This window comes from Marmota monax, unplaced genomic scaffold (genome assembly GCF_021218885.2).
Source record: "Marmota monax isolate L192 unplaced genomic scaffold, Marmota_monax_Labrador192_F-V1.1 WCK01_AAM20220418_F8-fsc00011, whole genome shotgun sequence".
NCBI classification, from domain to species: Eukaryota; Metazoa; Chordata; class Mammalia; order Rodentia; family Sciuridae; genus Marmota; species Marmota monax.
In genome coordinates, this window is record NW_026693082.1 from 24,851,853 (window position 1) to 24,877,428 (window position 25,576).

The 25,576-nt window shown below is 33.9% G+C and overlaps 1 protein-coding gene across 2 annotated transcripts in view; it reads left to right on the top strand.

Moving 5' to 3' along the window:
- Nucleotides 1-25,576, top strand: part of Vwa8 (von Willebrand factor A domain containing 8) — a 420,110-nt gene that overhangs the window by 84,821 nt on the left and 309,713 nt on the right. For both annotated transcript variants that reach the window (XM_058582605.1, XM_046454135.2), the window contains 4 exons: nucleotides 1,528-1,632; nucleotides 10,140-10,271; nucleotides 12,431-12,565; nucleotides 12,653-12,730. In XM_058582605.1, the coding sequence (XP_058438588.1) occupies nucleotides 1,528-1,632; nucleotides 10,140-10,271; nucleotides 12,431-12,565; nucleotides 12,653-12,730 (450 nt within the window). The remainder of the gene's footprint in view (nucleotides 1-1,527; nucleotides 1,633-10,139; nucleotides 10,272-12,430; nucleotides 12,566-12,652; nucleotides 12,731-25,576) is intronic.

Here is a 25,576-nt window from a genome sequence, read left to right on the forward strand (position 1 = left end):
TATAGGTCCATTGACAAATTAAAAAATATTTAAAAAAATAAGATCTGCAGCAGCTGGCTGTGGGAAGGGAGACCTGAGAGGCACAAAGAAAGGATATAAAGAGACCTGAGGGGATTGGGTGGACAACAGCTGTTGTCCACTACACTTTAAAAAAGTGCATGGCAGTTAAAGGCCTTATAGGCAGAGGATGCATTCATAGGTGTTCAGTCACAAAAGAACCTGGTAGGAGAGTGAGAATAAGTTGTATCCCTCGAGAAAGCGTGTATGGTGAGAGAGATGTTTGAACTTGATTTTGAAATATTTCATGGGGAGTGAAGTTGCCTGGAGTTTATGATGAAGAAATGGCCTGTAAGACATTTTGAAATAGGTAGAACATTAGGTGATCAGATTTAGGTTACAGGAAAACACCTCCCTTGGTGTTGACATCAAGGAGGTTGGGGAGAACCTGGATGCCAAAGATATTCAAAGGCTTGTTATAACATTCAGTGAGACCCTGCAAAGGAGGTCCATCTGAAGTAGTAGCAATACTGCTTTATTTAGTCAAGGAACTCATTTTTAAATGTTAATTGTTTTTTTGAATTATCTATTTAGACAGGAAGGGTAGTTTTTACATTGCTCTACATATCCAGAAAGGCATTTCTTCTGTTTATCCAATTTTGCATTTTTGTTTTTGTTTTTGCTCAGAACTTTGTGCTTTGAAGAGTGTCATATCTCAATAAGCTGGAAAATAGTCAAACATTCATAATTCCTTCACCTAGAAGCACCAATTACTAACATATTGCCACATTTGCTTGACCCCTCTTCCCCACTGAACCATTTGGAAATAAATTGTAGTATTCTATTAAATATTTAAGAATATGACTTCTAAGAATTAGAGCATTTTTCTGCATAATGAGAATACTGTTATCATACTTTACCATATTAACATTAATTCTGTAATATCATCTAATAGATAATCCATATTGAAATTTTTGTGTTGGTCCCTATCAGTAGACTCTTTATTGTGTAAACAGAATTGAAAATGCAATTTGGTTTGGGGTGAAGGATTTGAGGAAAATGAACACTTTCTTTACTTTGCACTTATAGCTATGAAGCTAAGTTAATATAGATCAGATGAACTCAGATTATGAATAAAGCAGGAACATGTGCTTTAGGATGAGTAAAGTATGCAAATGTGAATAGTTTCAGATGTAAAAGTTTACATATGAAAATTTACAGTATGTGACTACATACTGTAGTCACATGTAATGGATAATTGAAGATTCAGGTCTAGAGCTCAAGGAAGAGCATGATTAGACATAGAAGCACAGGAGCCACTGACACACAGATGAAAGGTAGGAGTGAGTTCACTTAGAAATGAATAGGAACAGGAAGAGGAGAGGAAAGAATATTTTATTTTTTTACACTTCTGGAAAATTATTGGTTATTTTTATAGGGCAATTTTAATGGCACATATACATTTAAGATACATTTTTCTGTGGTTATTTTAGATGTTGCTTATTCCTATGTATTTGTGCTCCTAAATAGGATTCCTTTCCTATGATGTCAATTAAACACGCAATCCAGTGGCTTTATCCATACACTATTTTATTAGGACATGAAGGGAAGATGGCTGTTGAAGGTGTTTTAAAAGTGAGTATCTGTTTCCCTTTCTTTCCTTTCCCTTACATTCCAATTTTCCCTTCTTTTGCCTTCCCTTTCCTTTAAATCTTCCCATTTCTCTTTTTTCCATCTCTCCTAGTTTTCTCTAGTCTCCTTTCATCTTTTTTCACCATCCCTTGTCTTCCTTTCTAGTCTTGAAGGCATTGGATGCCAGCAACAAGAAAGCAGTAATGGGGAAAGAAGCACAGAGGGACTGGTGTGGAGAGATTGAGAAAATAAATAGAACGAGCACATGAGTAACTATGATAAGGATATTGAGATAATGAGAGCTGTTGGAGAAGGGATTTATAAACAAGGAAAGGGGTAATGAGGTATTGAATGAGGTATTTAATTGAAATTGGAGATATGACTTATGTTTTTGATACATATGAACAAATAGATAATATAGTATTACATTATAGTATTTTATACTACATATAGTATTATATATAGTATATATAATATTATATATATATATATTTTTTTAATATATATTTTTATATATATACACACACACACACACACACACACACCACATATATATAATATATGTAGCTCTCTTAAAACAGCCAAAAAATTGTATGATCATGCCATATACCTAGACACTGATTACTAAAAGAAATCAAAACTCCTTGGAAATAGGGTTGACTCAAGGATTGAGCCATAAAACATACAAGATGAGCATTGAATTTCTTAATGTTCCAGAGAGTAAGGAAATGTTTAACAAATGATATTGACATTTCAAAATGACAGAGGAGTCAGCTTGAAAATTTGACCATTAAAAATAAATAATGATAAAAATTAATAGAACTCGTTTTATAAAATGGGAATCCACAGATCTCTATGATATGAATAAATTATAAATCAATAAATTATTGATTTAGGAAGGTGTCACCAAGGGATTTAAAGCTGGTGGATAGATCTTTGGATATGAATACAATTTCTGAATATCTCTCTACTCTATACAAAATACTCAAATTGCCTAATATATATATATATATATATATATATATAAATAAAATTTTGTATTGGGGATTGAACCCAGGGTGCCACATCCCCAGCCCTTTTTATTTTTATTTTGAGACAGAGTCTTGTAAGTTGCTTAGGGCCTTGCTAAGTTGAGGCTGACTTTGAATTTGTGATCCTCTTGCCTTAGCCTCCCAGGCCACTAGGATTACCGATGTGTGCCACTGTGTTGGGCAGAAAGTAGTATTTTTACAGTAAACATGAGCTTGACCAGCTGGAACAAATTGACATGATGTATCTCCTGAATGATGGGCTTTGAAGAGCATCATTCTTGGGGAGTTCCTACTAAGAATTGAGGATGTAAGTATGGCCTAGTCCTAGGTTGAAGGCCATCTTACAGAATGAAGGCCTATGTTCTTTAAAACTGTTCAGACAGTGTTCCATGTTGAAGGAGACTGAAGAGCCATGAGCTAAATGTTCCTGCACTGGATCTTGAACCAGATAGGAACAAATGACATTGTTGGTGCACTTTATAAGAAAGATCTGTGCATTGTATAGTATTTTATTAAATTAATTTCCTGTTCTGGAAGTTTATGTGGTGATTAGATTGGCTAGAGATCTTGTTCCAAGAAGTGTGAACCAGAATGTTTAAGGGTGTGTGACATCATATCTGCTGCTTGTTCTCTAATAATCAGAAAAAAATCAATACTTATGTGTGTGTTTAATTTTTGTTTCTTCTAATACAGTCTGGTTAAGGTACAGATTTCTAAGGAGTAGATAGAATGTTAACACTAAGCTGTAGTGGCTATGTATACAGGACCTTCATTTTCTGGGCTATAATTTGACGCTCTTGAGAACTTGGGATGTTTGTTTCTCCCTTATTCTCAAACCCACATGTAGTCTTTGGAAGTATTGAAGCACTCTGTATTCATCTAGTAATAGAAATGAGAAAGCAGGAGAGTGGCATAGGAGATTCTAGTTGTCTCAGTAAGATTTTTTTTTCAATAGATAGCTAGCCACAGAACCTAAGAAATAATGTTTTCATTGATTAATTATGTTTAATAGTAATAACAATAAAATCATAGAAAGCTATTTTTCATAGATAATGAGAAGTACAATTATGAATAGAACCTAAAGAAAAGAATAAGGAAGCAAGGAGTTAATAATGGTCAATAAAGAGGCAAAGGAATGTAGAAGAAAGCAAGAGAATAGAAGTGGTGAAATAGTAGTCACTGATGAAAGAAAAAAAAAGAGGTCTGCTCTGTGTGTGTTTTTTTTTTTTTGTGTGTGTGTGTTTGAGAGAGGAAGAGAGGGAATAAAAGGAGAAGGAGAAGGAGAAGGCGAGGATATTAAAAACCATTAGAAAATGGGGAAAGTCATACATTCAGGAAACTGCCATTTTCTGACTATGTAGTTCACTTTTAGGTTTATTCTAGGTACTGAAGAAAAAAAGGAGAACTGGAATTTATCTTTGGTTCAATCAACATCTGAGCTAAATTGGCATTGGTCACTGAAGCAGAACATCTAGTATTCAAGATCAAAGGCTTCCTCAATTCCAGATGAGCTTCCTTAGTGCCCTCAGCACAATACCTGTGCCTTGGGAACAAGGGGGCATACTCAGGGAAGAAGAGAGTCCCAGAGGAAGTACTGATAAAATGAAGCAATGCAGAGTTAGTCTGTGACACAACTGAGAAAGATGTTCAGTATCTAGATAGATCCGTTATGAACAAAGGTCTATATCTTTACAAAGAAACCACTTTGATGTGTTTCTGGTCTCTAATTTTTAAAACTACTTGTATAAATTATATAAAGTTGTAGAAAATACTTTTTAGAAAAATACTTTTATTTTATTTTAATGTGGTGCCAGGGATTGAACCCAGTGCCTCAAGCATGCTAGGCAAGCACTCTACCACTGAGCCACAACACTGGCTCTGCAAAATATATTTAATGAGTTGAATTTTCTGAAGAAAATAGTATCATTTTGTTTGCCCTTAATTTTAACCTCTTAAGGGTAACATGATGATGAAAGGTTTATATTACAAACAAATCATTTTTAATTTGATTGTAGAGAATTTTAAAAAAAATGGAAAAAGGTACTGGCATTAATCAGATAAAAGTGTAACTGTGTTTTCTCACCTTAATTACCTGAAGTGCTAGTTAATGCACAGATTTCTCTTGTCTGAAGCTAAAAGAATTTTCTTTTGGTAAGATTATTATACACTGATATATACATAAATATATACATAAGGTGTAAAATATCTTTCCTTAAGAGTGGGTTGTGCCCTGAATGGTGATACATGCCTTAATCCCTGCTACTCAGGATGCTAACACAGGAGGACTTGAAGTTCAAGGCCAGTGTGGGCAATTTAGCAAGACACTATCTCAAAATCAAAAGGGTTGGGACTATAGGTCAATGGTAAAGCACTCCTGGGTTCAATCTCCAGTTAGGGTGTGTGTGTGTGTGTGTGTGTGTGTGTGTGTGTGTGTATGCACACACATGTGCAGGGAGTGGAACTGTCTATTCATTGGTATAGTTTTTTGTTATCTGTTCTGGGGTGCTCTGTGTGGCCTGTTTCTTATTTAAATTTTTACATTGTTTTCCCAAAGCGTTATTTTAAGCCAATATTCACAGATGAATGAAATATTATCTATCTTCAAACAATTTTGATAAGAATAGTGAAAATTAAAGTACTTTGTTGAATTTGGAAAAATGTTTAATTAAGGAATAGAAATGTGTATTATAATAGAGCTAGTCAATAACTTTTTCTTCATAAGGGATAATTATTTTCTCTCTCAGATTGCTATAGAAATGAATGAATAGTTGTCTTTGAGTTACATATCCCCCTGAATTTTAGTGTATTCACTTAATTGTGTTGCATTTTTAAAGGAAAAATTATTACTCACTGAAAATGTAGTCAGCTAAAAATCAGAGCACCTTTCTTTTTTTGAACTAGCTATAAAAATGACTAGAATAATTTTTATTCCCCAGATGGTACTTATTATGTGATGTTCATATTCTAAAAACATTTTTATAGTCATGAAATTACTTCTAGCTTTTAGTTAAAGATGCCTTAAAGATTCATTCTGAATCTACCACACTTTGAGAGTTGGCATCCTTTATCACAGTTTAGTAACAAATATATCCAGGCTTTTCTCAATATGTCTCAGCTCTCAGTTCTATGTAAGTAGAACTCCATCATAATAAGTGTTAAATTAGTATATTCCCTAGGTGATTTAGAAATGATATGCTACTGCTTGTTCATTGATAATATAATCTGAATGATAGTTTTGCAAGAGAAACTTGGAATGGTCTTGAATTTAATATTTTCACTCAGTTCAACAAACATTACTTGAACATTCATTATTTGACAAATGATTATATGTCTATAGAAATCTAGAGATATAGAAATGGATGCTATTTGATCCCTGCTCCTGAGGAACTTACCGTAATGATGAATAGCTCTGGTCAAACATGAAGTAACCCAGTGAAAATAGGAATTAAATGGATGTGAGAAATATCTTAGATGCAGTAATGTCTTAGATGTTACTAACTGATAAAATGTGGGTTGGGTTGGGAGACTGTGAGAAAACGTGAGAAATCAAGAATGTCCATGGATACTAACTTGGACAAACGAGTAGTTACAGCTGCCATTAGTTAATATGAGAATATGCAAGGAAGAAGCACAATTGGGGTGTAGGCTAAATAATTCTGTATGGTAGGATCTTTTTTGAATTTGAGATTTCCAGGGAGGTTTATCCAGCAGACATGAAATACAGATCTGGCTCTGGAACTATTTTGTTATTAAAGGGAAATACTTGAGAGTTGTTAATGTGTGGGAGTTGTTTGAAAGAACTCAGGGGAGCAAGTAGAGTGAGAAGAAAAACTGGCCAAATGCTGAACCTTGGAAACACCAACATTTAAGGTATGGACAGTGGGGAAAGAACATGCAAATTAGGCAGAAGTAGAATGGTCAGAGAGAAGTAGAACAGAAAGAATATTCTGATGAAACATTAGGAGTGATAGTTTAAGAGGAAAATGTTAATAGTTTCCAGTGCTGCAGAGATATCTTATTTAAACAAGACTTTTAGATTATTCATTCAAAAAAATTATTCATTCCAAACATCCTTCCACAGGAACACTTAAGTAAGCACTATTATGCTGAAAATGTAGCAGTAAACAAAACAGATAAAAGTCCCTGCCTTCATAGAGGTTGATTTTTGGTGAAAAAAGTCAATTAGTTAAGTAAATGATGCTGTATGTCAATTGAGGAATACATGTGTTCACCAAGAAGGCAACACTTAGATAAAGATCTGAAGGATGAAAGCACTTCAGAAATCACTAGTACATAAGCCCTGAGCAGGAACATACCTGGGGCATTCTAGCATCAGCATAGGATAGTGTGATGGTGCAGAGTAAGTGAAGGAGAGGTAAGTAGGAGATGAAGTTAGAAGGTAGGGGAGCTCAGATCATGTAAGTTTCTGTAGGCCATCAAGGAGATTTCTGCTTTCAGTCTGAGTATGATGGAATACCATTAGGAATTTTTAAATTTTTTTTGGCAGTCTTGGGGATTGAACCCAGGGATACTTTACCACTGAGCTATATCTCCATCCCTTTTTAAAATTTTTTACTTGGAGATAAGGTCTAAGTTGCTTAGGGCCTTGCTAAGTTGCTGAGACTGGCCTTAAACTTGTGATCCTCCTGCTTCAGCCTCCCAAGTTGCTGGGATTATAGGTGTGCACCACCTTGCCTGGACCATTAGGAGGTTTTGAGGAATGTCTTATATGACTGATCATTCAGCAGCCCTGTTTTGGTTGCTAAGTAGTGAATAGACTGTGAAGGGTAAGGGCAAAAGCAGAGAAAAACCAGTTAGCAGATTGTTATAATAATTCAGTTGAGAGATTATGGTGATTTTGACCAGTTATGAGTTGGTAAGAGGTAGTTGGATTTGGGTTATATTTTCAAGGTAGAGTTAACATATCTGCTGAAGGGTTGGATGTAGGGTTAAGACAGGAAGTCAAGGATAATTTCAAAGTCTTTGGACTGAGGAACTGGAATGATGAAGTCGGAGAGAGAGAAAATGGGGGGAAGGTTAAAGACCTGAATGTTGGACATGTTTAATTGGGGACACTTAATAGCTATCTGAAGGGAGATAATAAGAGGGAAGTTTGCATATGCCAGTTAGGAACTCAGGAGAGAGACTGGAAAGAGAAAACAAGGAGTCATGAACATATAGATGGTTTGTAAAATCATGACTGGATGAGAGTATTGAAAAAGTAAATATAGATAAAACTATATCTAAACCCACTTGGAAACCTCAAATTCAAAGGATTCCACTGTATGGAGTTATTTAGTATCCACTTCAAATGTGTTTCTTCTTTCTACTTCCTCTCATTAATGGCATCACTATCTTTTCACTTTTCCAAGCTAGAACTCATAAACACTCTTGATTTCTCACTTTCTTTCACAGCCCCCCAACCTGCCCTATTTTTTTAAATCAGTTAATGATATCTATCAAATGATCTATTCCTGAAGTACTCTAATATGCACTGGTTAGGAAGATGAAGGAGAAGTCACAAAAGTGACCAAGAAGGAGGAATCAATGAAATAGGAAGAAAATTAATTTATTAAATTTGGCAAATATGATATTATTGGTAGAATTATTGAGAACAGTGTTAGTAAAGTGGGAATGTAAGCCATAAATTCTTGGGCAGAAGAATAAGAAAGATGAAGCAGTGATTATAAACTACTTGTAAAATAAGCAATGGTGAGCAGAAGGAAGAAGTTGATGGGTTGCTGAAGGATGATGTAGAGGGATGGGGAAGAGGGTGGTAGAGAGGGGGAGACTATTAAAGCACAATGCATGCATGCATGGAATTGTTACAGTAAAATCCATTGATTTGTACAGTTAACATTACTTGATATTTATAATAAAAAAGGATGATGTCAAGTGAAGAAATGACTGTTTCTTGGAATGGGAAAAATAAACATGTTTTTAGGAAGTAGGGATGACATTTGTTGAGTACCTGTAAAATATGGCTTGGGCGAGGTGAGAAAGGACATTTCCAGAGCACCATTGTACTTGATTTAAAATGATATAAGAACTTATTTTCTATCCAGAAACTGTACTGATGGGATTGCTTTAATTTGAAATTGAGAAAGACTGGTGGCTTTCCATCTACTGTCACTTAAAGCAGAAGTCCTTTTTACTGAGAAAATGGGAAAAGAAATAAATATTGATGAAATTATAGATGATTTTGAGGATTAAAGAAAAAATATTTTCATTTTATTTTTCTCATTTAACAAACCTTACATGACTATTGACTAGGGTAATTGTAGGTTGTAGAGATTTTAGAGAGAGCCAAATAGATTGAATAGTTCTCTAAAGAGACTTACATTCTAGTAAGGAGTAGAGAAGTCTAAGGCACTGTTGTAGGTGGGAGAAATATCTAGATTGCCTGCCAAAAAATGGGATAGAGGACTTAAACTGACTTCTTAGGAAGCAAGTAATGGTTTGTATTAGTTGCTGAGGTGCTTTGGGAAAATAGCCCAGGAAAGATTGGAGCCACATATTTGTTTAGTTGCTAATCAGCATGGTCTGGATAATTTCTCTTTTGCTGCTCAATAGCCTAGAAAAATGTAGGAAGAAGGTTCAGCATAGTGGGTCAGGATTGGGAATTATGAGGATGAATGCCATTGCCTTATTACTAACATCTATGTGATTTACATTTCATTCTGTATAATTATAAATCACATTATAAATAATGTAATCCCAAAGAAAGTTAGTTGGAAATGTTAGTTCTGTTTAATTGAAATTAAAGAATTCATAGGAAAAGCCCATAAAGTAGTAAAGTAAATAAATGCTGATTTTATACATATTACTAGCATGTAGTCTGAAACATTTTATATTCCTCTTGTACTCCTTTATTACTTTTCTGATTAATAGTTTCTCTAAATTTCTTATGTCAGCAAATGATAATTCACCTTGCAACTTGAGATCTTTTACTATTCAAGTTGAATCTAGCCTGTTTCTATTCCACTAGCTTATTTAGCTTAATTATTTATAAAGATATAACCAATGTAGTAAATGATTCTTTGCATTTGTATTTATTTCAGGAACATGAGTGCTCTAACATCAATCCTGTATCAACTTATAATGACATTATTATAACTGGGGTAAAAGCATACTATTTCCTGTCATTTTATAAATTTTAAGGATGATTTTAGTATCTATCACCTGTATACTTGGTTTAAGTAGAATGGTATTATTAGAAAGTAGAAAAAGTTCTCATTAATTTTTTTTTACCTCTATTTTTATAGAATTGAAAAGTTTTGGTTCTAATTAGATGAATCTTCTAGATATCCAACATTGATTCTAAAATCAAATGTAAATTTTAGGGCTGGAGATAGAGCTTAGGGGTAAACACTTGCTTAGCATGCATGGGGTGCTGGGTTGGATCCCAGGTACTGCAAACAAACAAACAAAAAAAAGTAAATTCCATGACTTTTACATGATTTTCTTACAATTTTACAGCGTTTTGAACTCCAAGATTCAGGAAGCTCTCTGCTTCCTAAAGAGATTGTTAAAGTGGAGAGAATGACTGAAAACCATGTCTCCCATGCTTGTGTGACTATTCAAATTGCAGGACAAGAGGTTACCATTAAGGTAATGAATCACAATTTCTTCATTTTAAGATGCACCTGGTTAATATGGCCTAAATTAGGCATATGACCCTCTCGTAAGTCTTATTTGGCTCTGTAGCAACACATCTATGTCTCTGTATCTCCTTTCTGTATTAGGATTGATTATTTATACTATTTATTGTGTCTCCTTGATATATATTATACTATTTAAATCCCCCAATAATCTTGAACGTAAACTTTATTATCACCATCTTATAGGTTAGACAACTGAGATGTACCTTGATTAGTGGATTCATCCATGGTTATAATCTAGGAGGTGGCACTGCTGGTAATTCTAGACAAGGTCACTTTGCACTACACTATTCTGTCTTCAAATGATAATCTATGGTAGAAGCAGATGAATAAGGACTACATTGGAATGAATGGCAATAGGGACCTAGAGAGGGAAGTAATACAGGAATTCTGGAGGAGTAAGGAAAGCTTCAGAGATGAGGTGAAACTTGAGCTAAGTTTTGAAGAATGACATAGAATTTTCCCCATGGCCCAGGGATAGAAAGGTGATAGGACACTGGGAAGTTTAAACAGAATGTTCAAAGTCATGAGGTATGAGCCAATCTTCATTATTTGCTTGACTTTGGTAAGAGTTCACTAACTTTGTTGATTCCTGTACCTTTTGTTAACTTTTCATGTTAGTACCAGGATGATCTTTCTTAAATGCAAATTTGATATTGTTTCCAAACTTAAAATTATTTAGGGTTCATGTTGTATATGTCTGATCAAGTCCCAAGTCCTTAGAAGAACATGACACCCAGGATAATGATAAGGAAGAGGATAAAAAATAAAAGAAGATCATAATCTTACTCATATAGAATCTAAAAAAGTTGATCTCAGAAGTTGAGAGTAGAATAGTTACTACTAGAGGTTGGAGAAAGGGGGAGAGAGGAACAGGGAGATGTTGATCAGTGAAAACTACATTACAGTTAGACAGGAGTTAGAATTTTCTGATGTGCTATTGTATAGTAGGGTGACAATAGATACTGATAATGTACTAAAAGTGAGGAGGAAGATTTTTTGAGGTTTTAATCATAAAGAAATAATAAATGTTTAAGGAGAGAGATATATTTAACCTGATTTAACTATTATACAATTTATAGTTCATTGAAACATCATATAGTAATCCATTAATATGTATAATTTTTATGTTTTATGTATCAGTATCAGTTAACAATAAATTTAATTTTTAAGAAAGTTCCCTAGGGAATGAAAGAGCAATCAAAGATGAAAACCAAATGAATTGAGACCACAAAGAATAAGTATAGAAATAAAAGCTAAAAAAAAAAATAAAAGGAAAAGTAGGTGGGAAGCATGGGAGGAGAGGTTTTTTTGAATAGATACTTCTGAGGGTAAACAAAGATAAGAGTAAAAAGAATTTGTGGACATGGGTTTTGGAAATCAGGAGGTCAGTGGTGAGTTGGAGATTTTGACATGGGTAGATTTTAAATTCCGTATTATGTCTGCAATTTGAAAAAAGGTTCATTCCCCACTAGAGATTTTTTTATGAGTTATAAAGGCAAGAAAATGACATGATTCTTATGTACATATGTGACAGCATGGGACTTTAATTTTAGAGGAATGATTAATTTGGGTGTTGGATAATAAGATCATCAGATCTCTGAATGGGAAAATAATTGCTGCTCTATATCCTTATATCAGAGAAAACATTTGGCATTTGTTTTTTTGGGATTGGCTAACTTCGCTTAGCATTATCTTCTCCAATGTCATCCATTTACCTGCAAATGCCATGATTTTATTCTCTTTTATTGCTGAGTAAAATTCCAAAATATCAATAGCTACTATAACTAAGTGTAATCCTAGCATCTCAGGAGGCTGAGACAGGAGGATCTTAAGTTCAGAGTCAGCCTCAGCTACTTAGTGAGGTCCTAAGCAACCTTTTCTCAAAATAAAAAATAAAAGGGGTTGGGACATGTTTTAGTACTTTAACACCCCTGGGTTCAATCCCTGGTACTGAAAAGACAAAAAATAAAACAAAACAAACTTTGAATTGAGGAAGGAATTAAGTGTATGTGGGAGCTTTTATGTGGCAGCTACTTATGTCCTTTAAGTTGCTAATATTTTGAGAAAAGCATATGAATAGTTTATCTACCCCTCTTTAATTTGCAGGTGCCAGCTGGGACCAGACCATTTGGTCAATCTTGTGCATCAGACCAATTCATACGGACTTTAAGTCATAAGCAGCTACTGGCTGAAATGATGCAATCTCATATGGTTAAGGACATATGTTTAATTGGGGGAAAGGTAAGAATGGCAGCTTTTTTGCAAACTTTTATTTCCTGGCTTTTCTTGTTTTGATTCATCCTTTGAATGATGTGTTTCCATTTATAGGGTTGTGGAAAAACAGTCATTGCCAAGAACTTTGCTGATACCTTAGGATACAACATAGAACCCATTATGCTATATCAGGTATAATATTCATCTTTACCACTTGATCTATAAACATGTATGTTTGGCCTATTAGTAGTTGTTACCTATTTTGAATATTCATATAGATAAATAACTAAAATAGCAATCAAGTTAGAGTATAATTATACTTATTTGGAGCTTTTGAAAGTACATTCTAGGATACTCGTTTTGTGTAACATATCAGAGATCTGTTTTTTTAAAAAATTCATTTTATGTGTATGCACACACATACACAGAGTACATTTACTAGTTATTTGGAAATAAATGAAGTTGGTTTGGGCTGCTGTGGAAGAAAATTAGGTATTCACTGAGTGGATTATTATAATTTTTATTGTCATAAAATATATATAACATAAAATTGGCCATTTTATTTATTTATTTTTATTTTTATATTTTAAATTTTCCAATAAAAAGACCGAGTGGTTGAATGGATTTCCAAAAACAAGATCCAACCACATTGATCTTTTTTTAATTGATTTTTTAAAAAATAAATGACAGCAGACTACATTACAATTCTTATTACATGTGTACACACAATTTTTCATATCTCTGGTTGTATAAAAGTACATTGACACCAATTCATATCTTCATACATGTACTTTAGATAATGATGTCTATCACATTCCACCATCCTTGCTAATCCCCTGCCTCTTCCCTTTCCCTCCCACCCCTATGCCCTATCTAGAATTCATCTATTCCTCCCATGCTCTCCCTCCCTACCCCTCTATGAGTCAGCCTCCTTATATCAGAGGAAACATTTGGCATTTGTTTTTTTGGGATTGGCTAACTTCACTTAGCATTAACTTCTCCAATGCCATCCATTTACCTGCAAATGCCATGATTTTATTCTCTTTTATTGCTGAGTAAAATTCCATTGTGTATATATATGCCACATTTTTTTTTATCCATTCATCCACTGAAGGGCATCTAGATTGGCTCCACAGTTTAGCTATTGTGAATTGTGCTGCTATAAACATTGATGTGGCTGTGTCATGTAGTCTTTTGGGTATAGACCGAGGAGAGGGATAGCTCTCTAAAATTTGCCATTTTAGTCATTTTTATATATGTACAGTTAACTGGCATTAAGTACATTGACAATGTCATGTAATAATTGCCACTTTCTTTTCTAGAACTTTATCATCCCAAGCAGAAACTTTATATTCAATGAACAATAGCTCCCGATACCCTACACCTCTCCCAGATCCTGTTAGCCTATATTTTACTTTCTGTCCCTATAAATATGTTTATTTTAGGTGTCTCATATAAGTAATCAAAATTTTTGTTCTTTTGGTTTACTTTATATATATATTTTCAACATTTCTCTGTGGTATAGTATGTTTAAGAATTATGATCTTTTTTTGACTGAATAATATTCTGTTGGATGTATCTACCACTTTTTGTTATACATTCATCTCTTGATAAAACATTGGCTTGTTTCTATCTAATGGCTATTATGAATACTTCTATTATAAATGATTGTGTACAAAAATGTGCTTGAGTTCCTGCTTTGAATTCCTTTAGTTTATACTTGAGAATATAATTGCTGGAGCATATAATAATTCTGTTTAACTTTTTGAGGCACCAATAAGTGGTTTTCCACATTTTCTGTATCATTTTATATTTGACCAACAATGCATGACATCCTCGACACCTATACTCAGCTTTTGTTTTTGTTTTATAATAGTCATTCTATCGAGGGTGAGGTGATAGCACGTTGTGGATTTTATTTATATTTAACATAGGAGTAATGATGTTGTGTATCTTTTTATGTATACATATTGGCTATTTGTATATTTTGGAGAAATGCTTATTCTTGTTAAGGTTTTTGCCCACATTTTAATTGGGTTGATTTTTTTTTGTTGAGCTATTGGAGTTTTCATACATTCTTTATATATGTGTGTGTGTGTGTGTGTGTGTGTGTGTGATTGATATATATATATATATATATATATATATATATATATATATATATATTGTTGATGGGCCTTTTTATTTTATTTATTTATATGTGGTTCTGAGGATTGAACCCAGTGCCTCACAGATGCTAAGCAAGCAGTATGCCACTGAGCCACATCTCCAGCCCTATACATTCTAAAAATAGAATCCATTCTCAAATATATGATTTGCAAATATTTTTTTCATTCTGCTGGTTGTCTTTTGATCATCTTGACAGTGTTCTTTGATTCACAAAAGTTTTTAACTTTATTGAAGTTCAATTTGTCATTTTTCTTTTGATGCCTATGTTTTTAGTGTTATTTTCAATAAATTCAGCTCAATGGCCAGGATTTCCCCGTATTTTCTAACAGGTTTACTGTTTTCTGTAATACATTTAGATTTCTGATCTATTTTGAATTAATTTTTGTATAGTGTGTAAGACAAGTGTCTACCTTTAATTTTTTATTATTTGGTTATCCAGTTTTCCTAGCACCAATGTTGAAAAGATTGTTCTTCTTCCATTGGAATTCCTGGCACTCTTGTTAAGAATCAGTTGAGTATAAATGTAAGGTTTTATTTCCAAGCTTTGTATTCCATTGGTCTATGTGTCTATCCTATGCCAATACCACACTGTTTTAATTACTGTAGTTTTATAGTTAAGTTTTGAAATCAGAAAGTGTCAGACATCTACTTATGTTATTTCTTTCCCAGATTGTTTTGACTATTCAGGGTCCTTTGAGATTCCATATAAATTTTATGAGAAGTTTTATTTTATTTCTGTAAAAATAAATGCCATTGATATTTTGAGAGAAGTTGTATTCAGTCTGTAACTCTTTTTGGATAATATTGTCATTTTAATAGCTTAGTCTTTCAATCAGTGAATATGGTTGTCTTTTCATTTATTTTTATCTTATTTCATATCTTTCAGCAAAAGTTTTACAGTTTTCAGTGTATACATCTTTTGTCTCCTTGGTTACATTTATTCTAGGGTATTTTTGAATAGGTTATTTTGGTAGATGTACATGTTGCACATAGTATGGAGAAAAAGCAAGCCTACAGCTGGTATTCTTACAGAGTGAAGTTTTCCGCCATGTATTTTTTTGTGATGATCTCTCCTAACATATTTTTATCCTGCTAATATTTTGATGCTGTAAGTCAATCTTTGGCTGATTGTTGTAGCTTCTTACTTAAAGCAGAGTTTAATTTTATTCTTTGAAAGATTTTGAAACTGAACGTGATACTATTTATTTACATTTTAGGATACCTTTTGTGTTTTTAGGTTATTCTTTAGTCATTAGGTTATTCTTTTGAATTGTTTCTAACATTAAATATATTTATGTTAAAAATGTTGTTTCTGAAAAATAATATTGAAACTAGTTAGTTTTTGTGGCATTAAATCAGAATTTTTTTTATTGCTCATATTTCAAATTATTCTACTGAGAATATTCCTTTCATATGGCTTTAAGGTAGTTTGTGCCTACTTACTAAATTGGCCAGAGTTTAGATGGAATTGTTGTTACATGATACTCCTAACTTTGGGGCTGTAAGTACAGGAATATGTTATAAAGGTCCATGTAAGGATTCTTCCTAAAATTAATCCTTTCCTTTGCTTAATTTAACCCATTCTGAGCATCAAGTACCATTTAGGATTTTGACTTGCATTGAAAACAGTTTGGGAAACAAAAGAGAAAGCACCCTGTCTCTTTATAAAGCTGTGGTGAATCCATACCTCTACTATTTTATATAGTTTTCACTATCATATTTCAATAAATACAAAAGCATAAAAAGGAGGTTATGTCCTTAAAACAATCAACTGATTGAAGGACTTAAAAAGTTTCAAATATTTACTAAGAATCACTATGATCTTAAAAGATGAAGTTTGTGAAGAATCATATGTGAAGGTGATGAAATCAAGAAGAATGAGTTAAGGCAAAGAGATTTAAACTATCAGGGACCCCATGTATGTTTAAAGTAAAGTATAGGAAAAAGAAAATATATTTTTAGATTCTATAACAGGTTGTGAATTTGAGGATCTCCCAAAATATATTTTGAAATGAGCTTTTATAAATTGATTCTAGGTCACCTAGATTTTTTAAAATAGGAAGTAAGGATATTTGAGGGGATATTTCTCTTAATAAATCTATGGAAGATGCCATGATAAATACCTTGACCTTTTACATAATCATGCTTCTTTGGCAGAGATCATAAGATAAGAAAGTTGTCTTTGTATGCTCACTCATCTTTATTTCCCCTTCCATAGTTCATGTCAGAAATAATCTGAGGACAGCACTTTCTCTTTTCACCAACCTATTCCCTGTCAACTTTCTGATATCCAATAACAATGTTTTTCTGCCAAACATCAATGGGGAAAACTTTGATCATCAGTATATTTTGCAAAACAAATTAAGGTTTTAAATAATAGAGTCTAATTTGCCTTCGGGTGCCATTACTTTGAACTTACATTGACAAGACATTTTGAAGAAAATACTTCTTTTCTCTTTGATTCCATTCTAGCTTACTATTGTTTATAAATTTATGAACATGAATATTTTCTTCACATTAAAATAAAACTTTCATTCTAATGAAAGCTGGAAATAGTCTATACACCTTATCAGTTTTTTCAAACAGTACTGTTCCTGTGCTGGGTTTCTATAATCAGTTTATGGTGATTTTTATACTATATGCTTGAGCTGTGAAATGTTTGTTTACCTCACTCTGCTGTTCATTAAAAAAAAAAAAAAAAAGAATCAAGGGATTGGGAATGTAGCTCAGTGCTAGAGCATTTGCCTAGCATGCTTAAGGCCCTGGGTTTAATCCCCGGGGATGGGGGATGGGGGAATGAACCAAGGAAAAATGTATGTGAGGTGTATCTGATCATTCAGAAATTCAGAATCTCTTAACTACACTGAAAAACAAAAACCAAAAAAACACTAAATGTACCCTTCCATTGAGGATGTTATTTTAATATGTGAAAGGCTTAGTTTAAGAGTCTGAAGAACAGATTTCTTTTTTACATACTTTTTTATATTTATGTTTTTTAGCTCTAAGTGGACACAATACCTTTATTTTATTTTTATGTGGTGCTGAGGATTGAATCCAGTGTCTCACGCATGCTAGGCAAGCACTCTACCTCTCAGCCACAACCCCAGCCCCTTTTTTACATACTTTTTAAGAATGACAATGAGTTCACAAAAATTATTTTAATGTTTTTTTTTTTTTTTTTTGCTCTCCTATTCAGTCTGTTGATGGATGGATGATCAGGAAGATACAAGTTGATATCAGGCTATTCTGTTTCCTGATACACTTCTGACTCATAAAATCAGTTTCTTCTAGTTTCTATCACAGAATAAGATCACTTAATTATATCTTAGCAATCTTCTGTTTCTAGAAAACATGGATGATGATAATTGAAAGGCACATAAGTTTTCCATGAGAATATTTTGCCTGCCCTTTGCACATACCCTGTTGGCTTTATAGATGTCTTATAAGAATCAGAGAAACAGTAGAGAGATAAGCAAACTAATAGAATATTCTGAACAATCCTCTTTTTCCACTTTGCTTTTATGTTCATTAATCTTCAGAGAAAATGTTCGGAGAAAAATAATTAAGTATAGACCTTGGAATGGATTAGAGAAATATAATAATTGTAACATGGTCTGGAGATGAATTTTTTTTCTCTTTATTGCTTCTTTCCACAAATGAGTCAAAGCAAATGTTGGGCCTTGAATTGACATTTGCAGATTTTGTGATTTGAATAATCAACTGGGTTTATATTGTGAGATCAAATGTAAGACGTTTTTGCTTGCACTTACATATTTTTGGTAAAGCTCATTGATTTCCCTGGGACAATGGAATTGAAAAAATTAAAGAATGAATTTGGTTTTAATAATAATGTTGTCTACATTAATGAAAGTATTCCAGAGGTTTAATCCAATGTAGAGAATTTAGTGGGAACAAGTGATCCACCATCTGTTTTCCTAGAAGATGTGGAGACTTCCTTGTTATTTGTACGTGCATAAAGCTACACTTAATCTGCGGGTTTTGCCTTATTTTTAGACTTAACTATTTTTAGAACTGGATTTCATATGAAGCAGAAGGAAAACAGAGCTTTAACACAAATTTGTGGCAGTATGTAAAATAAGTTTTATAATAGGCTATAAAAATCTTCAATCATTTGACTCAAGTGTTAGGTCAGATTCTTTTAACTGATTATTCTTTTTTTAGTGTTGAAGCCAGTGATTTCATAGTTATAAAGAAATACAAGTTATTATTCTTTCCTTCACAACCAGAAAAGGGCATATTTCCAGATTCCTTTTGAGACCATCATAAATACACTGGCTCTGAGATCTCCTTAATACTATTTGGATTAAAAGCTAAATCAAATCCAATCAAAATTTTAAGAGTAAGTAAGCTTATGGGTCTTTTAATGTAAGTAATCAAGGTCTAAAACATGCTGAAGTCTTAGGGTCATCTTTGGCTCCTTAGCTAAGTTTTTTTTCTTATAGCTAAACTGAAACCAAATACATTTTTTCCTTCTCCCATCTAATGTGCATCTCCAATTCTTTATTTTATCCAAAGAAAGTAGTCTGCTGCTTTTAACTGCCAAAGACTTTATCACATTTTTATTTGTGTTTATGTCAGTGTTTTTGTTTATTCCGTAGGAACTTTACTTCCAAAGTCGGCTGCTTTCATAAACTTTATCAACAATAGCTTCCTAAGCTTTCCAGCCACTTTCAGCCTGGGTTTTGTCCAATTTATCTTTCCTATTCTTATTTTTTGTTCTTTCTAATTTCCCCCTTGCTTTATATTTTTAAATCACTTTTCATAGTTTGCAAGTTAAAATTGAAGTTCTGTTGTTTAACACACAGTACTCTTTTGCTTCTACCCTCCAAGGCCTTGACCTGTACAAGTTAACAGCAGTGACATGTGCTATTCAGTTAACTCTTTGTTCCCTTCATGGACACCTAATAGATGGCTAGTTAAAATATGAAGTTTTCAAATGCTATGGTCTCTAGCCATTTTGTAATATAATTGTAAACCAAGGCAGTTATTTTTGTTGTTGTTTTCATAGAGATCTTTCTCATTTGTTTCTTTATAGCTACATATTATTTTATCATGTGAACAAACCAGAGGGTATTCAATCAATAGCCTCTGTATGGAATATTGGGTTGTTTCTAATACTTTGTAATTACACATTAAATTGCAATAAATTAACTTATGTGCATATAATTTCATGTTATTAGGAGCATATATTCAGGATATATTCCTAGGAGTAGGATTGCTGGGTTAATAGATATGCTTAGTTTTGTCAGATTTTGTTAATTTTTTCTCTATAAGCATTGTGCCATTTTTGTACAACAATGCCAACAACATTCTATTCAACAATGCCAATAGAGTAGGCTGTCAAAATTTTTAATGTTTTGTCAATCTGATAGTTAGAAATGTTATCTCAGAGTAATTTTTCATTTCTTTGGTGGAAAGTTGAACATCTTTTTCTGTATTTTTACTTTATGAGAGCTTTATGAAGATAAAATTCATAACATAGGATCTGATTTTAAGGGCTATTATTATATCTTTTTTTTATAATTGTCTTTTGCCCATTTTTTCTATTAAGTTTTCATCATTTTCCTTTAACTTTTTTTTTTTTTAATTTTTTATTGTGGGTTGTTCAAAACATTACAAATTTCTTGACATATCATATTCCACACTTTGATTCAAGTGGGTTATGAACTCCCACCTTCACCCCATACACAGATTGCAGATTCACATCAGTTACACATCCATTGATTTACAAATTGCCATACTAGTGTCTGTTGTGCTCCGCTGCCTTTCCCATCCTCCACCCTCCCCCCTCCCCACCTCTCCCCTCCCCTCCCCTCCTCTCTCTCTACCCCCTCCACTGTATAACCCTGAGGGTCTCCTTCCATTACCGTGCAATTTCCCTTCTCTCTCCCTTTCCCTCCCACCTCTCATCCCTGTTAAATATTAATCTTCTTCTCCTGCTCTTCGTCCCTACTCTGTTCTTAGTTACTTTCCTTATATCAAAGAAGACATTTGGCATTTATTTTTTAGGGATTGGCTAGCTTCACTTAGCATAATCTGCTCTAATGCCATCCATTTCCCTGTAAATTCTATGATTTTGTCATTTTTTAATGCAGAGTAATACTCCATTGTGTATAAATGCCACATTTTTTAAATCCATTCATCTATTGAAGGGCATCTAGGTTGGTACCACAGTCTTGCTATTGTGAACTGTGCTGCTATGAACATCGATGTAGCAGTGTCCCTGTAGCATGCTCTTTTTAGGTCTTTAGGGAATAGACCAAGAAGGGGAATAGCTGGGTCAAATGGTGGCTCCATTCCCAGCTTTCCAAGAAATCTCCATACTGCTTTCCAAATTGGCTGCACCAATCTGCAGTCCCACCAGCAATGTACAAGTGTACCCTTTTCCCCACATCCTCGCCAGCACTTGTTGTTGTTTGACTTCCTAATGGCTGCCAATCTTACTGGAGTGAGATGGTATCTTAGGGTGGTTTTGATTTGCATTTCTCTGACTGCTAGAGATGGTGAGCATTTTTTCATGTACTTGTTGATTGACTGTATGTCCTCCTCTGAGAAGTGTCTGTTCAGGTCCTTGGCCCATTTGTTGATTGGGTTGTTTGTTCTCTTATTGTCTAATTTTTTGAGTTCTTTGTATACTGTGGATATTAGGGCTCTATCTGAAGTGTGAGGAGTAAAGATTTGTTCCCAGGGTGTAGGCTCCCTATTTACCTCTCTTATTGTTTCTTTTGCTGAGAAAAAACTTTTTAGTTTGAGTAAGTCCCATTTGTTGATTCTAGTTATTAACTTTTGTGCTATGGGTGTCCTATTGAGGAATTTGGAGCCCGACCCCACCGTATGTAGATCGTAGCCAACTTTTTCTTCTATCAGACGGCGCGTCTCTGATTTGATATCAAGCTCCTTGATCCATTTTGAATTCACTTTTGTGCATGGTGAGAGAAAGGGATTCAGTTTCATTTTGTTGCATATGGATTTCCAGTTTTCCCAGCACCATTTGTTGAAGATGCTATCCTTCCTCCATTGCATGCTTTTAGCCCCTTTATCAAATATAAGATAGTTGTAGTTTTGTGGATTGGTTTCTGTGTCCTCTATTCTGTACCATTGGTCCACCCGCCTGTTTTGGTACCAGTACCATGCTGTTTTTGTTACTATTGCTCTGTAGTATAGTTTGAAGTCTGGTATCGCTATACCGCCTGATTCACACTTCCTGCTTAGCATTGTTTTTGCTATTCTGGGTCTTTTATTTTTCCATATGAATTTCATGATTGCTTTCTCTATTTCTACAAGAAATGCCTTTGGGATTTTGATTGGCATTGCATTAAACCTATAGAGAACTTTTGGTAATATCGCCATTTTGATGATGTTAGTTCTGCCTATCCATGAACAGGGTATATTTTTCCATCTTGTAAGATCTTCTTCTATTTCTCTCTTTAGGGTTCTGTAGTTTTCATTGTATAAGTCTTTCACCTCTTTTGTTAGGTTGATTCCCAAGTATTTTATTTTTTTTGAAGATATTTTGAATGGAGTGGTTGTCCTCATTTCCATTTCAGAGGATTTGTCGCTGATATACAGGAATGCCTTTGATTTATGCGTGTTGATTTTAAATCCTGCCACTTTGCTGAATTCATTTATTAGCTCTAATAGTTTCTTTGTAGAGCCTTTTGGGTCTGCTAGGTATAGAATCATATCATCTGCAAATAGTGATAATTTAAGTTCTTCTTTTCCTATTTTTATGCCTTTAATTTCTTTCGTCTGTCTAATTGCTCTGGCCAGCGTTTCGAGAACTATGTTGAAGAGAAGTGGAGAGAGAGGGCATCCCTGTCTTGTTCCAGATTTTAGAGGGAATGCCTTCAGTTTTTCTCCATTCAGAATGATGCTAGCCTGAGGCTTAGCATAGATTGCTTTTACAATATTGAGGTATGTTCCTGTTATCCCTAGTTTTTCTAGAGTTTTGAACATAAAGGGATGCTGTACTTTGTCAAATGCTTTTTCCGCATCTATCGAGATGATCATATGGTTCTTATTTTTAAGTCTATTGATGTGGTGAATAACATTTATTGATTTCCGTATATTGAACCAGCCTTGCATCCCAGGGATGAATCCTACTTGATCATGGTGTACAATTTTTTTGATATGTTTTTGTATCCGATTCGCCAGAATTTTATTGAGGATTTTTGCATCTAGGTTCATTAGAGATATTGGTCTGTAGTTTTCTTTCTTTGAAGTGTCTTTGTCTGGTTTAGGTATCAGGGTGATGTTGGCCTCATAGAATGAATTTGGAAGTTCTCCCTCCTTTTCTATTTCCTGAAGTAGCTTGAAAAGTATTGGTATTAGTTCTTCTTTAAAGGTTTTGTAAATTCTGCTGTATACCCATCCGGACCTGGGCTTTTCTTAGTTGGTAGTCTTTTTATGGTTTCTTCTATTTCCTCAATTGATATTGGTCTGTTTAGGTTTTCTATATCCTCCTGACTCAATCTGGGCAGATCATATGACTTAAGAAATTTATCGATGCCTTCACTGTCTTCTAATTTATTGGAGTATAAGGATTCAAAATAGTTTTTGATTATCTTCTGTATTTCTGAAGTGTCTGTTGTGATATTGCCTTTTTCATCCTGTATGCTAGTAATTTGAGTTCTCTCTCTTCTTCTCTTCGCTAGCATCGCTAAGGGTCTGTCGATTTTGTTTATTTTTTCAAAGAACCAACTTTTAGTTTTGTCAATTTTTTCAATTGTTTCTTTTGTTTCGATTTCATTAATTTCAGCTCTGATTTTCATTATTTCTTGCCTTCTACTTCTTTTGCTGTTGTTTTGCTCTTCTTTTTCAAGGATTTTGAGATGAAGTATGAGATCATTTATTTGTTGGTTTTTTCTTTTTTTAAGGAATGAACTCCAAGCAATGAATTTTCCTCTTAGAACTGCTTTCAATGTGTCCCATAGATTCCGATATGTTGTGTCTGTGTTTTCATTTATCTCTAAGAATTTTTTAATTTCCTCCTTGATGTCTTCTATAACCCATTGATCATTCAGTAACCTATTGTTCATTCTCCAATTGATGTATGCTTTTTCCTTCCTTCTTTTATCGTTGATTTTCAGTTTCATTCCATTATGATCAGATAAGATGCATGGTATTATCTCTACTCCTTTATATTGTCTAAGAGTTGCCCTGTGACATAATATATGATCTATTTTTGAGAAGGATCCATGTGCTGCTGAGAAAAAAGTGTAACTGCTTGATGTTGGGTGGTATACTCTATATATGTCAATTAGGTCTAGGTTATTAATAGTGTTATTGAGTTCTATAGTTTCCTTATTCAACTTTTGTTTGGAAGATCTGTCCAGTGGCGAGAGAGGTGTGTTGAAGTCTCCCATGATTATGGTGTGGTGGTCTATTAGACTCTTGAACTTGAGAAGAGTTTGTTTGACGAACATAGCTGCACCATTGTTTGGGGCATATATATTTATGATTGTTATGTCTTGTTGGTGTATGGTTCCCTTAAGCAGTATGTAGTGTCCCTCTTTATCTCTTTTGATTAACTTTGGCTTGAAATCTATTTTATTTGATATGAGTATGGACACACCTGCTTGTTTCCGAAGTCCATATGAGTGATATGATTTTTCCCAACCTTACACCTTCAGCCTATGTATGTCTTTTCCTATCAAATGCATCTCCTGTAGGCAGCATATTGTTGGGTCTTGTTTTGTGATCCATTCTACTAGCCTGTGTCTCTTAATTGGTGAGTTTAAGCCATTAACATTTAGGGTTATTATTGAGATATGGGTTGTTCTTCCAGCCATATTTGTTTATTTCTGTTACTAAACATTGTTTGTTTTCCTCTTTGATTATTTCCCCCCCCCCTTTACTGTCCTACCTCCCACTGTTGGTTTTCATTGTTATTTTCCATTTCCTCTTCCTGTAATGCTTTGGCGAGGATGTTTTGAAGAGATGGTTTTCTAGCTGCGAATTCTTTAAACTTTTGTTTATCGTGGAAGGTTTTAATTTCATCCTCCATCCTGAAGCTTAATTTCGCTGGATACACAATTCTTGGTTGGAACCCATTTTCTTTCAGTGTTTGAAATATGTTATTCCAGGATCTTCTAGCTTTCAGAGTCTGTGTTGAAAGATCAGCTGTTATCCTGATTGGCTTACCCCTAAATGTAATCTGCTTCCTTTCTCTTGTAGCTTTTAAAATTCTCTCCTTATTGTGTATGTTGGGCATCTTCATTATAATGTGTCTAGGTGTGGATCTCTTATGATTTTGCACATTCGGCGTCCTGTAGGCTTCTAGGATTTGGGATTCTGTCTCATTCTTCAAGTCTGGGAAGTTTTCTTGTATTATTTCATTGAATAGACTGCTCATTCCTTTGGTTTGGAGCTCTGTACCTTCCTGTATCCCAATGACTCTGAAGTTTGGTCTCTTAATGTTATCCCATATTTCTTGGATGTTCTGCTCATGGTTTCTTAACAGTCTTGCTGAGCTGTCTATGTTCTTTTCCAGTTGAAATACTTTGTCTTCATTGTCTGATGTTCTATCTTCTAAGTGTTCTACTCTGCTGGTAGTATTCTCCATTGAGTTTTTAAGTTGGTTTATTGCTTCCTGCATTTCTAGGATTTCTGATTGCTTGTTTTTTATAACCTCTATCTCCCTGTATAGTTGATCCTTTGCTTCCTGGATTTGTTTGCGTAATTCGTTGTCGAAGTGATCTTTCATTGTCTGATTTTGCTGTTTAATGTCTTCCTTGATACTCCAGATCATCTGAAGCATGTATATCCTGAATTCTTTATCTGACATTCCATCTGCTGCAGCTGTTACCTCTTCTAAAGTTGCATTGACCTGCATTGCTTGTGGTCCTT